The sequence below is a fragment of the Leuresthes tenuis genome, unplaced genomic scaffold (assembly GCF_036924035.1).
Source record: "Leuresthes tenuis unplaced genomic scaffold, fLeuTen1.0.hap1 SCAF_5, whole genome shotgun sequence".
Lineage (NCBI taxonomy): Eukaryota > Metazoa > Chordata > Actinopteri > Atheriniformes > Atherinopsidae > Leuresthes > Leuresthes tenuis.
Genome location: NW_027325359.1, coordinates 6,858,681 through 6,872,677, shown reverse-complemented (window position 1 = coordinate 6,872,677; position 13,997 = coordinate 6,858,681). Strand labels below are relative to the sequence as shown.

Genomic DNA, 13,997 nt, shown 5'->3' with positions numbered 1-13,997 from the left:
GAGGACATACTGTCCCTTATTGACATTAAACATTAAAGTAAAGAACAGCCTGGTCCAATGTGCAAAAAAGCATTTTAGCATTCAGTTCCAGAGTACAATTTTCTCAGAAAATCAGATAACTGTCTTTAATTGCCGGCTTTCACCTCAAAACGACAGTATAAGCTGCTTAAAGACATCATGTTTGATTTATTCAAATGTGCAGTGTGTGTCCTTGCCACATAAATAAAGTGATAATCTACAAGGTTACGCAGATTGAGACCTGAACCCCACAACGAATTAGAATTTATCAGAGCTGGGGATTGGGGCCGAAGGATAATCTCACTGTTTAGATTGGCTGCTCTTCCTGAACATCAAAGACATGCTGCCCAATGTGACTAAATCATACTGACTTGAAAACATTGGTCTTCATCAGCAGAGTGCTGTGCATGAGGGACTGCTGCTGCTGCTGATGATGATGAAGATGATGAGCTGACAAAGTGTCACGCATCTTACTGAAGCAGGCAAAATCAAATACCATGTGAAGCACCCTGTGCATGCAGTTTTCTGTCCCACCTTTCTTTCACTGTTATTTAGACACACTCAGAGGGCAACTGAGGGTGTATCCATCCCATGTCAGCAAGATTACTCGCTCCGGGCAATGATGTAACGTAACAAGGGCCAACACTGTCTCTGCCTTCTGCTTTCATTTTTGTGAAGTGAGCAGTCAGAGTTTTTGCTGAGGTGTGTGTGCTTAAAAACATGTGGGTGGGAATGCAGGAAGCAGAAAGGGGGTTCTGATGCAGTTTACTACAGTATGACATCCACTCTCTTTTCCTCCAGAGGTCTTTTCATATGCCATGCAAAAACAGCTCTCTTACAGACAGGCTTTGCTCTCTTTCCATAATGTGTTTTGTTGGTGGATTAAAGCAGAGGAAAATCTCCAGCTGAGATTTATGCCAAAAGCTTAACCCTCAGAAACAACCACCCCTGAAATAAATCACCATTCCCAGGCTCCTCGGCAGGGAAGAGAGACAGAGGAGGAAAAATTAGAAGGAGGAAAGCTTTAAGGGGAGAGGAGTGGAGGGGCAGCAGAGAAGAGGGAGTGTGAGCTCTGTCTCTAAGCAACACTCTGCATAGCGAGGGAGGGAAGCACACTTGGGAGGGAGAGAAGGAGGTTGTCTCTGCATAGCAGCAAACTGCACTGGGTCACCCACCCTCTGCTGCAGCCATGGCTCAACGCCACCTGCATAAAACATTTACATTTCACAGGATGGACAGGGAAAAACAGGGAGAGGGGGGTTTAGGATGACTGTATAATTTAAGTCTAAGATGGTCTGTCTTGCAGGACGACACAACTAATGACTCAATTGTTTGCTTATACTTTATTACACAGTAGCTTGAATAAGATTGTTATAGGAAAGACTGCGTGAAATATCTATTATATGCTCAGTAGTTAAGCGAATAAATGACTGTTTCTCAGATCCGGGATGATTTCTACAATGGCCAAAGTACATAGAGTGTGGCCAACTTGTCCAGTTAAACAAAGCTTTGTCAGCTTTGTTGTTTCAGTGAAAAAAGCAGAGCATTTCTCTTGTGCATTTCGGAGTTCTAAAGGTTTTTTAACAGCTGTGTGCCAATTTAAGAGGACAGCATATGACTGAGAGCTTAAAATCAAAAAATCTTTCTGTCAGCTTACTGCCTGCATTTTCAGGAGCTACAACATAACTTACAATTTAAGTTACAGCTTCACTACTTCTCAGAAGATTTGGGATGAAGGTATATAAATCTCTAATTCTAGTTATCTAAACGTCTAATAAGTTGATACAATGTGTAATACTGCATTCACTTATTTGCAGAGAAGGTGGATCCCTTTGGCTAAAGGTTCAAGAAAATAAGTGTCAGCAATGTTTTAACTTTGCTGTTTAATGGTTCAAGTGTCAGAAGGCAGCAATTTAAGTGGGTAGTTTGCCTTGTTGTGTTGATTTACAGCTTTTTAACTATCACTGGCTGGCTGTTTCTTTTCATAAGATGAGCTACATAGCATGCCATTTGGCATGTCACAGTATCACTTTAAATCAATTGAATGTATAGTAGAGTGTGCATTTTATGCCATGATCACAGCAAAAGTAATATGCAATGTGGGGCCACCATTGCTCCACAAGCCAAGCTCTGAGATTACACGATTTGACCAGTGTATACACCTTCTCACACAAAACACATAACATTAGCAGTCACTCACACATTGGACATTTTTCTGCTCATGTTCCTTACTTCAAAACACACCTATGAGAATAAAGGAAGGAGTCGCAGTTATTTGCCATTTGCATGAGATTGTTGTAATATCACAAGAGTCACTAGAGAGTCAGTTTTCTAACAACAACATGCCATGTCACCATAAAAACAATTGATATTAGCCTGCCAAGCGCAAAGTGATGGTGTAAAACACAGTGACAATGGCTAGAAGCAGCAGTAAATATTACCTTTCTACATGTAACTGAACAGTCAGCGTTATAGTGTGAGGGTTAAACTTCACTATAGTATAAATATGGCTTCTGTCAACTCAAGGAAAACGCAATGTTGATGGATGGGAGCAGCTGAGGTGTTGATATGTAGTCAGTCAGAGAGCAGAGGCTTTGGCTGTTAAAACTATTAACTGTTCTTTCATTCATTTGGCTCAGATAGCTGCTCAGTGAAAAATAACTGTGTTCTCTAGATAAATACTGTAGACAAAACTTTTTCATGTCACCACATTTGCTGTTTTATCCTCAGGTTGTCCTTAATCATTATTTGTAATAGGTAAGAAAACCTTTTGAGTTTTATAACTGCTTTACGTGAATGCATTCCTAATGAAATCAGTCACACTAAAGAGTGCTTACATATAGGGGAAATAATGTCAAAACATGGGTGAGATATAAAAAAAAACATAAAAACAGACGCTCACCTTCTCATATGGATCAGAATCATAGTTGAGTCCAATCCCACAATCGTCTGTTATTTCTGAGAGATCTTCATCATCAAACTCCTCCAGGCTGATGTCGTGGGCTGGCCTAAGGATACATGAGAGGGATTATTCTCACTACATGTTGTGAAAATGTGAATTTTTCTCTTTCATCAGTGAATACTCCAGAAAGGAATTTCTCTGTGATATGTGCCCACACACTCAACCCTGTTAAAACCTGCTCTGTCTGGGTCTCAGTCTCATTTACTGGACTCACACAGCCACACTTACTATGCCCTTATGACATCCCAAACATTAAGATATGACACATTTAAAAAAAATTAGCTGGACAGGAAGAATTAAAAAGCAGTATTTCTACATAAGTTAACTGAATCTTGCAGTTTAAACTGGACATCAGCTAAAGAACTTGTCAAAACTAGAGGGAATTATTAGTAGCTGCCTCTTAGATCCAAGCTTCTAAACTTCCAATTACAGCAGCAGCACTCTACAGCAGGGAGGGATATATGTCTTTGTGATGAGCCATGGCAATGCAAGTTTTGTTGCTCTATTTCATCTTTGCTCCATTACATTCAGCAGGCTCCGAGGTCTGCAGCAGCTGGCTCGCAATGTGTTGAAGGAAATGCTGCATTGCAGCTTTCCTGCTAAGAAGAGGACAGTCCACATATTACGTATGGATGTGAGTTTACATCATACAGTCATACAGGGGTCTTTTTCTACACAGTGTCATTGTCCTTTGAAATCAAAAGTTGGCAAGCCGATGCATGTGAAGGGAAAGAAAAAGGGAGTCATTGAAGAGTCACAAATCAGTTCCCAAATGTTACTAGTCTGGTTTAATGTGTGGTGACTGAAAAAAACATATAAAAGAAGGTGTACATACAGAGAATGTTGCAAGAATTTAAGGAAGTACTCAGTAAAACATGGAATTTAATTTTTGTCATGAAAAAATATTCAAATTCAAATGGCATAAATGTTGCAATAAGGTAAATGGCGAAATAATAAGATAAGTATATAATAATTTGATGATGAAGCCATATGACACATTAACTTTCCATTTATGGAAAGTTACAGCAACCTGTGAATCTACCTCTGATAAAATGCTAAACAAAAACTGTATCCATCTGGTATTGACAGTAATTGTGATTTTAAAAGAATGAAATATGGACATTGTGCTGGTAATATACTCATTATAATACTATGTTTTGTTCTCAGCTAAGGAAAAAAAATCTATTGATTGCAGATTAAGGTTTTCTTACGAGATGGTATTATCATATGATCATGTTTTGCTGTGATAATAGTGTGGTGAAAATCTGATCTTGTGGCAGCCCTAAGTGCATATCAATGATTTCCATCAAGATTAATAATTTTGGTAAAATAAACGTCATTGTTCGGGAGTAAACCCCATAGGTGCAGATGCAATCAATAGCATGTCCTGTGGCTATTTGGATCATTTGCTATGTCTCAATATTGGTTTCTTTACCCACATTACGTTTTTCTGTACTGATTCAATCAATTAAATGCCCAGTAAACTAAGCAATAAGAATAATAATAATAATATGCTTGAAATGCATTCACAATTTATAGGTCAGGGTGTAGCATCAACAATTCTATATTTCTATGTGAAAAACTTAAAGCTAAGCATGTAGAGAGTAGATTATATCATCTGCTGTTCCCCAAGAGATTACAAACTATACATACATGTGATTTATATTTGTAGTTTCATTACAGCCACGCCACTGAGCAGTTTTGGTCTTTGGGAAACATCAGCTTCGCTTGTAGTTGAAAATCAGCTTGTGACTTAATTATGTTAACTGTCCTTAAATCTCTGAATGGCAAAGATATGGAAATTGCTACAGAGATAATCCATATCTGTCATTAACAGGCACTTGTACTAAGTTAAATTCCTCCTCCTCTGCAGTCAGTCTTTCTACTTGCCCGAGAGAACCAAAACCTGTGTAAACCTTTGATGATGACACTATTTGTGTGAATCTAAAGCATTAAAAAGATCTTGTTAAATGAAAAAATATATGTATTTCATTCACTATTAGGAAAGTAAACAAAGTCATGTGATCAGATACAAATTACTGAGTACTACCAGAAAGATGAGTAGAATAGAAATCACCTGTTAATATGTCTCAAAGTATCCACATCCTGAACAAAGTCCTGACTAGAACTGATCAGTGCAGCAGTTTTCAGTTTAATGTGTCTATTGATGTTGAATTAGGGAACAGTGGAGGAAAATATGTCAACATTTGATGCACAAAAAGGTTTAGAATTATCTTTTGCCACCTAGTTGCCTGGCCACGGCTGTTTTTATTCAGAATTCATAATCTGCCATGTGAAGAGACTAATTAGCCAAATCAACATTTTCCTCTCAAAATGCATGTAAAAATGACTACAGCCACCAGTGAAAAGGTGTTCACCTGGTTTTTGGACCAGGTTTTATGGAATCCTTGGGCTATTCCGTCTCTCTTACTCAGGAGTCAACCTTTTGTCTCAAAGTTTTTCCTTTTGTGACTGAATTAAAGATAATTTGTGTCTGGTATGGAGCAAGAAAAAAAAAACACTTCCATGCAGACCGAGCTAACTCTGGAGTTTGACAATCAGATTAATCCAGGTCCAAGAGTACTAATTTCAGACATTCGTAGTGAGCTATAGCCACTATTGCTACTACTCCTAAATGATCAAACTCTGTCTTTGTATGCACACTATTAAGAAAAATTCATAAGAAGCAGTGGAGGCGAAGCTCAAGATAAAAAAGCATTCCCAGATCACAAAATGTGAAAATATAGGAATTTAATGAAACAATAAACACATTGGACTAGTTTATTTCATTCCCTCTGAAAGATTATCTCCTTGATATGTTAATCCGCAGTGTATGGTGGATCATTGCCTTCCCTCTGCTTTTCTCAGTCACAACTTACATTCTTATTGTCAACATGTATGTGTTTCGTCTTTTTTTGAACATCCCATGTTTTTTTCCATGTGAGTCTGTATGGAAATACATTTTAATTTCCTGTCTCCAACTAAAGAAAATACCATGACAGATAACATTACTGTTTAGCTGGCGTCACCCTGCACCTTCCAGTTCAATGATACAACTTAGTCTCGTGGTGAACCATGTTGAAATAGACACCAAATATATTATTATTATCACCATTATTATTATTATTGCACATTTTTGCAACACCCAGCATGACTTTTTAACGAATTTTCAATAGGAGGTTTTGCGAGCGCCTGTACAATTTCTTTTTGTGTTTTGCAAAAGGGCCAGGACTCATCACACAGTAAGCCATAAAAAGGAGATTTCAATGTGGACTGGGTGTTGAGGGAGTATTTCTAAAGATAAGCCATGATGTTTTTCCAACACCCTGACTGGTCAATTTTTGTTAGAAATGTGAATTTCTGTGAATGAAAGCTAAAGTAGAACAAGGCAACATGAAACAAGTTTTAAATAAAGTGTAAACAGTATTGTTTATTATGGGAGATGAACTCAGGCTTCCTGGCTGACAGCCATGCATGTCACTCTTCTGGAAAACTACCAAACATAGAATTTTTTACTGTGAAAACTTGCAGTCACTCCTTACATTTTTCATTAATATGCATTGTTATTTTTATCTAAAATTGCATTTAAAAAAGATGTGTTTATAGACGGGAGTCAGCAGTTTATGTTTGTGACAGTTTAAGAACTGCAACACCTGTAGATATGGGGGGAAGCTGTAGTGCCCAGAGACAACCCATGCATGCATAGGGAGAACAAGCAAACCCCACACAGAAAGACCACAGCTGGGATTCGAACCAGGAACCCACTTACTGTGAGGGAACAATGTGAACCACCACAAAAACGAAAGGCAGCCATTTTTACATTAAATTTGACTTATTTAAATTATTAACCCGTTCTGTTTTTACTTCACTGGTGGCCCTAAATTGCCCAAGTCCCAACATGTTTTTCTTATGTGTTGTAGGCCTAAAATGCAGAAATGGATGTATATTGATATACTAAATGACGCCAACAAGAAAAAACTTTAAACATGTCAGATTCTTACCATCTACATTGACATAAAAGTCAAAGTAAATGTAAGAATCACTGCAGGGTTTTTTTCAGTGCAGAATTTTGTGGTATTTTCCATACCAAACCAAATTTTTCTGATTTGGAGTTGTACTCAGACTCTTTTAAACAACTATATCTTGTAAGAGATTACTGCTATTGTGGTAATGTTTATATATTCAAAACAGAATTGAAACAGAAGTGAAATTATACCACTTTCAGGTAGAAACAAAATAGTATATCTACCCTGTCTAAAGATTTTGACATTCTACATGAGCTATCATTGTCACAACAGCACAGGCCCTGGGGCTGTGGGCAACAGAAGGGCAGTTTTCCAACTCTGATTCATCTGATCCTCACTGGACCAGATGAATTAACAACCTTAGTAAGACCAAAGTTGTTAAAAGCCTTGGATTTGGGGTGGGGATTAGAAGAAATTTTTTATTCAGTTTTAGGGAAATAAGGGACGGTGTGTCAATGAGTGTACCAAACTATTGTTCACTTAACTATTTGGACTTTTCCTCTTGGATTCTGTGTTAGTGCACTTTCTTTGTTGTCAGACAATTTTTAACAAAGATGTAAACTACGGATACTTAGAATAAACTTGCCATGAAATAAAAATGTATCTACCAACGGAACTAAAGCAAACAAGCTGTCATGCAGCTCGGTTACACGCACAGCTGAGTTCAACTACAAGTCCAGCTCGACTTGACCTCTTAATTGGAATTGGAACACAGTTCTTGTCCCAGAAAACATATATGGTAGCAAAATCAAATTATTGACTGAAGTATACATATGTATATATACATGAGATGCTGTGGACTATATGAGAAAATATTATGTTTATAATTTTCTTTGTGGGAGATCTCCACACATTTAAGTATAACTAAATCCACTGCACAGATGCTGTCTTTAAGTTACTTCAATGATGCAGCTGTTACAAAACCTGAATTTTATTAGTAATGCTTTACATGAGGAAGTGATTCAATCCTTGACTGCATTATCTGGATGTGTTAGAGTTTGACTAACATACCTACATGCATTTGAATAAATATTAATCTATTCTAATGTTATGTAAATCTGTTGTCAGTATTTAATCCTCTTTGCAACTGAGACAAAATGGTGGGAAATAATGGTGCAAGCCTAAAATCATTAAAGTGGCATGTGAAATGTTGCTCTCAATTTGCATTTTTCAGTTGCTCCTGGTCAATTTCAAGTACTAAAAACAACTATTCTAACTCTCATAGTTTGTCTCGTTTTTTTCTGTGTGACCCCGCCAAATGGCAGCTGGGATAGGCTCCAGCAGCCCTGTGACCCTTAAATGGACTGAGCAGGCATAGAAGATGGATGGATGGGTGATTTGAGGGCTACCAACAATGCATCCATATGCAACAAGTTGGAAGTCAGAACAGGTTGGTTTATGATAAACAGACAAAATCTCTTGCTGACAGTGCAGTGATTTTAAACTGCAGCAACCCTATAAAAAATGCTCAAGTGCCCTTGACACTCTGTATATGTATGTGCATGTGTATATATATGTGTGTTGGAGGTGGTGCAATGTAACACCTGGTGCAATATGATATTCAGTACGTCTTCATCAACCTGCCTCGTTTTTTTTGTGTAAATCAAGTACATCAGCACCGTAAAAAATAAGGATGAACACACATCAGAAAGCCATCAAAACAAATTTCCTACCTGGCAAAATAAGTAAAGATCTTAACCACACGTTAGGAAAAGAGGCTGTTAATGAGTTCTTCAGGGAAGCTTTGACTGTAGCATAGGTGAGTGTAATTCACAATAGAAAAAACACCACATCATTATAGCTATGTACAAAATAGTTACCACTATCACACAAGCGTCCCTTGTTTGGATTTTGCAATGGAGTTTAGTGAAACTGAAGGATAAGCAGACAGGTGGGTAAGCAAAGGAGATGAAACTAGAAGGGAAAAAGAATGTTGTAGCCGTGAAAGACAAATCATGAATTCAAAGGTTGAAGGTGTAGCGAAGAAATTAAAATCATATGGCTTAAAGCCAATTTCGTGAAAGCTAATCTTCTTTGCTGCGACCACGTCAAGAAAATAAGTTTGTGCATTACAGCAACAACTGACCCTTTCAGAAACAATGTGCCCTTTAATCTGGAACATATAGACAGTTTTCATAACAGTAAACAGAACAGTGGAAAACATTGTTTCAGACCATTTCATATCATCTGTTTTTCATCTACTTTTTTCTTATCCTTACTTTTTTTCTGGTCTCGTTCAGTGCAACACCTTCTACTGTTTCTACTTTTGTTTTCTGTTTGTTTTGACAAAAAGAGTGCTGCCCCATTTCCCCAACACTGCAAAATGTAAGAAACCGTGTCAGTAAAAGCTACAGACATAGAGGAATGTTAAAACCAAAGATTTTCCTAAAATCCGCCCCTGAAATTAGCAAAAACTTGAACCTGGAGGCTCGTCTACTTTTCTAAAATGCTGAAATGTTTCAATTCAGGATTCCTTTTAAATGAGGAACAGCTACCACTGCAGTGTTGACAGCATCCAAGTGAGTGTGCAATGTCTTCCACACTATGTGGTGTACAGCTCTACCAGGTGCCACACAGTAACTTAACCTACATTTAGTCCACTTCTGCTCAAGGTCATTCTTAACAAATAGAGGCCAAACTGACGCTTAAAGGTTGAGGGAGAACAAGAAGCGATCACCACTGTGACTTTCAGAAAAAATGACAATCCTACTTCAAGAAAACAATACAGTCAAGGTTCATTGTCGGAAGCCAGGCTTTGTACCATTCTTTGTAGGCTTTGTGTCCTTTTTCTCTCTCAGATTAAGTTAATTTCTATCATCTCTAATACAGTTCTGTCCATAAAATATTTTTTTTCACATGGAAGAGAATCTACACTGTTTAAAATGTGCATTTAATCAATAATGAAATTTACACTTGAAATATTAGGACGAAAAATCTTGCTTGAAGCCATAAAGTCTAATATTTGATGACTACAGTACAGAAACATTAGAGGATTAATCAAAAATGGATGCAAATGTTAGTTTCAGTACCAATCCAATCAATAATCCAATGTTACTTAGCAGTTATCCTTTTGAAAACCCTAATCACACCAAAGAAACCTACTGCAAACCCCTGTTAAACTTCATATCTTGTACGTATAAATGATGAATGTTCATATTAAAAACGGAAAAAAAACACAAACAGGGAACAGGGAGAAGGGAAGGCGGCAGGAGGGAGGCAGAGATGGAGTGCTTAAGCTCAAATGAATCTGTATTTGATTTAAGCCTCTTACCCCATGGTAACCATACCCACCACCACTCCCTGCCATCCACTCTGCTTTCTCCAGCTGCCTTCAAAGAGTTGGAAGGCAAAAGTAGAACATTGACTTGCAAAGATGGTTCACAATGATAGTCCTTGTGGGGGAAAATTTTTAAAACGACACAAAAATATTACAAATACGAATAGAAGATTATTGGGAGCGGCTTTCTGCTGTTTTCAATAGGGTCTGTGACTCGATTTCCTCAGTTAGCATGTTCAAAGGATTCACCAGGCAAAATACTAAGCTCTAACTGCCGTGTAAGAGATAGAAAACATGCTATGAAATAATCAAAAAGCAGTTTATGTGGCTATCAAGCCCTAAATATAATTACCACCCATGATCTGTGGAATTTAGTTGGAGATTGATGAAATCAAAATGAAAATCGTAATCTGTTGTTAAGTTCAGACAGCAACAGACTTTCTCCATCACAAAATAATCTTCAAATAAAGGTCCATAACCTTTGATGTGAAATGTATAATAGACTTGAGACTTAAAAATGAACAACACTGTGTGGATCATAAAACAATCATTTTATTTGTTTACTGTCTGAATGGTTTATAACATCTACTGACTCATTATTTCAGTGAAAATTGAGTGATTTCAGGGAAAGTTTTCCTCAACTGTCAGTGATGAAGAAAATGACGACAACACTAATAAAATAAAAAAAGATATTCAAAGATCATACGGGCTTTTCTTTGCAAGATAGATCATGTTGTTTGAAGAAATTACTTTGTGAAGATGCAATGAAAATTTTAAAAAATCGATAGTCAGAGGGGGATTTGTTGGACTCAAAGCTCTTTTTTATATACACCATCTTTGAACTAGATTCAAAAAGAGGGATCAGAATCATCTATGGTCATTAATCAAGTAAAAAAGCTAAATACTTCCCTCAAGTCCACTGCCTGTGCTAATCTACCAAAATCAGCAAAAACACCTTCACCACAGGGAAAAACTGAGGCACAGTATGGACTCTTTTTGGCACTGGAATCAGTGCCAAAAAAAATCATGTAGAGGCTTTCATAAAACCACAGCAAGGGATATCCAAAATTATGTAAAATAGTGTCTCTCTGTGAAAATAAGTTATGAAAATAAGTCAAGATCAAAAAAAGATTTTAAAAATTAATTGAAAAATCAAGTAAGCTGAACACTACGGTCTCATCTTCTAATTCACTGCACTGTGGATCTGAGTCTTTGCTGGAAAGGCATATTCAGGCATGTATCTCTCTTAAGAGCAGATATGTAACATGAATGAAATGTTCACATCAGTTGATAAGAGACACATATTCATATGTGTCTGTTAAAGTTGACATTCCCAGTGAAGATTGTTCCCTCAGTGTCGTAGAAATAATAGTTTGTAATGAAATTCAGTAGCTCATGGGGGAAAGATGTCCCTCTTACGGATTATCTTGCCCACTTGAAGCACTGTCAGTTTTGTGTAAGGCAGATTACCGTACCACACCATCACACCTCTGGTGCAGGAGACATCACATACAAATGTATACGCGGAAATAGTGAGAACAGGAAAACACATAATCTATTGTACAAACACACTTTGTACTTCAAAATCTTCTTCACGCCAGTATTTCATCAGTTTATTATTTTCATAGTACAAAACTGATAATCCAAAACTGACAAAAATAAATAAATACAAACAACTTATGCGGTCATAACATCTAACGGAAAAACTGGAGTGAAACTAATCAGCCCCCACCCCATTTCAGACAATAAGAGTGACGCAATCTACTTCTCACATGTCTTTAGTGGACTGTAGATGGGGCTTCATTGCTGACAGCTGAGAAACAAGTAGGGGAGAGACTAATGCAAAGTATGAGCAGGTTAAAAGTGTAAATAAAAAAGGATTAATACACATAGGCTATCTACCTGTGCTGGAAATGTAAAATATTGATGCCATGGCCAGAGGTTGGCTCTGTGATCTAAACTAAGGTCACTGGTAATCATGCAAAAAATCAGTTCCATTGATCTTATATGATCCATCCATCAGATTGAGCTAATCCCACATGAGTACATGGCCTGGATATAAAATCCACCAGGAGAAGCTTGCTAATGTGATTGCCTCTGTAGAACATGGGCCATGTGGAGGCAGACAGGGATGATGAGAGGCTTCTGCATTAAATGTATTAGCGACTCTCCTATCCTTCTTTCATAATGCATTCATTTATACTTTTCCCATTTTTATTTATTTTTCTTTGTGAAACTACATCTGTTATAATAGAGCTAATCTTAGATTATATATATATGGTGTTAAATAATATTTCTAAGTAATTGTTGACGTTATTTAGTCAACAATTACTCATTAAGTAAAAATACTAAGAAATTGATAAAAATAAAAATAAAATATTGCTGCAGTCACATCAAACCAGTGTAATATTACTCACTGTGTGCTTAATTTACATATAAACACCAATTACACATCATAGAATAATGTGTTTTTAAGATTACCAACCAATGCTTTAGTTGTGTCACTGATTCTACGTCAATTTACAGTCTTCTGTTGGTTGCCAATAAAACACCACTTTTACATGTGCCTACGCAAGAAGGCGAAGCCAGCAGAACTGTGTCAAAAAGTCTGTGGTATTTTATCTAGAACAACAGCAGATGGACTTCAGTAAATCATTGTTCAGCAACATGCCCTTGCTTGGGTTGGACTCAACAGGGCGTGGGCCTCACACGGAGAATGCGCAAACGGGTGACTGTAGCGCATGTTTGAGATTAACCTTTTGCCTTTTTTTAAAAAACGTTTCGCCTTCTTTAGAGTTTAGAAAATTAACAATAGCTGTCCCTCACAAATAGTCATCATCAAGTCATCAACCTGCGCGGCTCGGAAGCAGCGTAGCCTACACAAGCGCTCAGAGTGGCATTAGCAGGCCAATAGCAGGTTATTCAGAAATATAAATACTTAGGATGGGAGAGTGCCTTTTATCATTATCATCAACTCAAAACGGACCCTTATACTGACTATTGCGCCATTACTGTATTATTCTTCTCTTCTCAACCTTGCGCATCCTCCGTCATTGTCACGCCTCATGTGAGCTCTTACCTGCAGCCAGGAGGAGAGAGCGAATGGAAAGTAGATAGGGAAAACATCTCAGCCCTGTCCGCCATCTTCTACCACAAATGACTTAGAACGACAGTAGAAAATCACGGAGGGAGCGCAGTCCATTAACAATCACAGGGCAAGGTACTGACGGAGTCTTGGACAGAGGTTTCTCTCTCTGCGGCCCCACAAATGCCCGCCTGGCCTCAAGCCTTCAATCAGACGAGCCTGCTCAGCTCCATCAAATCTGCGGTCAACCATCCACATAAACAGGATCGGTAGGAGTGCTAGGAGCAGGAATGCGTTTCAGAGGCCGTGGAAGATCCTGCTTTCCCTCGATGTGTACACGCGAATCAAAGAGCGGACAGTTTGCGGACAGCAGTTCGTGATTTGCTTGCCAGATTTCCGCTGCCGTGATGCTGGCTGTGATACACAACAGCAAAGGGCCAGCAGTGCGGAGACAAGCAGCGGCAGAGGAGGAGGGGGGAGGGCGGGTGTTGAACAGACGATGTAACGTCAGTGTTGTTGCCGTATGAGCAGGCTTTCCTGAGTCGGTACAGACAGAGCCACGTAGCGAGGCAGTGGCGTAAAAAAATATTAAAGTTTTTATCCTGACATATACGCTGACCAGCACACGTC

At 38.1% G+C, this 13,997-nt stretch overlaps 2 protein-coding genes across 4 annotated transcripts in view; one reads left to right on the top strand and one right to left on the bottom strand.

Annotated features, from left to right (window-relative positions):
* Positions 1 to 13,834, bottom strand: part of mapk8ip2 (mitogen-activated protein kinase 8 interacting protein 2) — a 28,758-nt gene extending 14,924 nt beyond the window's left edge. For all 3 annotated transcript variants that reach the window (XM_072385665.1, XM_072385666.1, XM_072385667.1), the window contains exons 1-2: positions 13,362 to 13,834; positions 2,921 to 3,026 (exon numbers count right to left, since the gene is read on the bottom strand). In XM_072385665.1, the coding sequence (XP_072241766.1) occupies positions 2,921 to 3,026; positions 13,362 to 13,426 (171 nt within the window). In that variant the 5' untranslated portion in view covers positions 13,427 to 13,834. The remainder of the gene's footprint in view (positions 1 to 2,920; positions 3,027 to 13,361) is intronic.
* The window catches only part of LOC140306992 (zona pellucida sperm-binding protein 4-like), a 29,788-nt gene that overhangs the window by 6,310 nt on the left and 9,481 nt on the right, over positions 1 to 13,997 (top strand). The gene's annotated exons all lie outside the window — the stretch shown is intronic.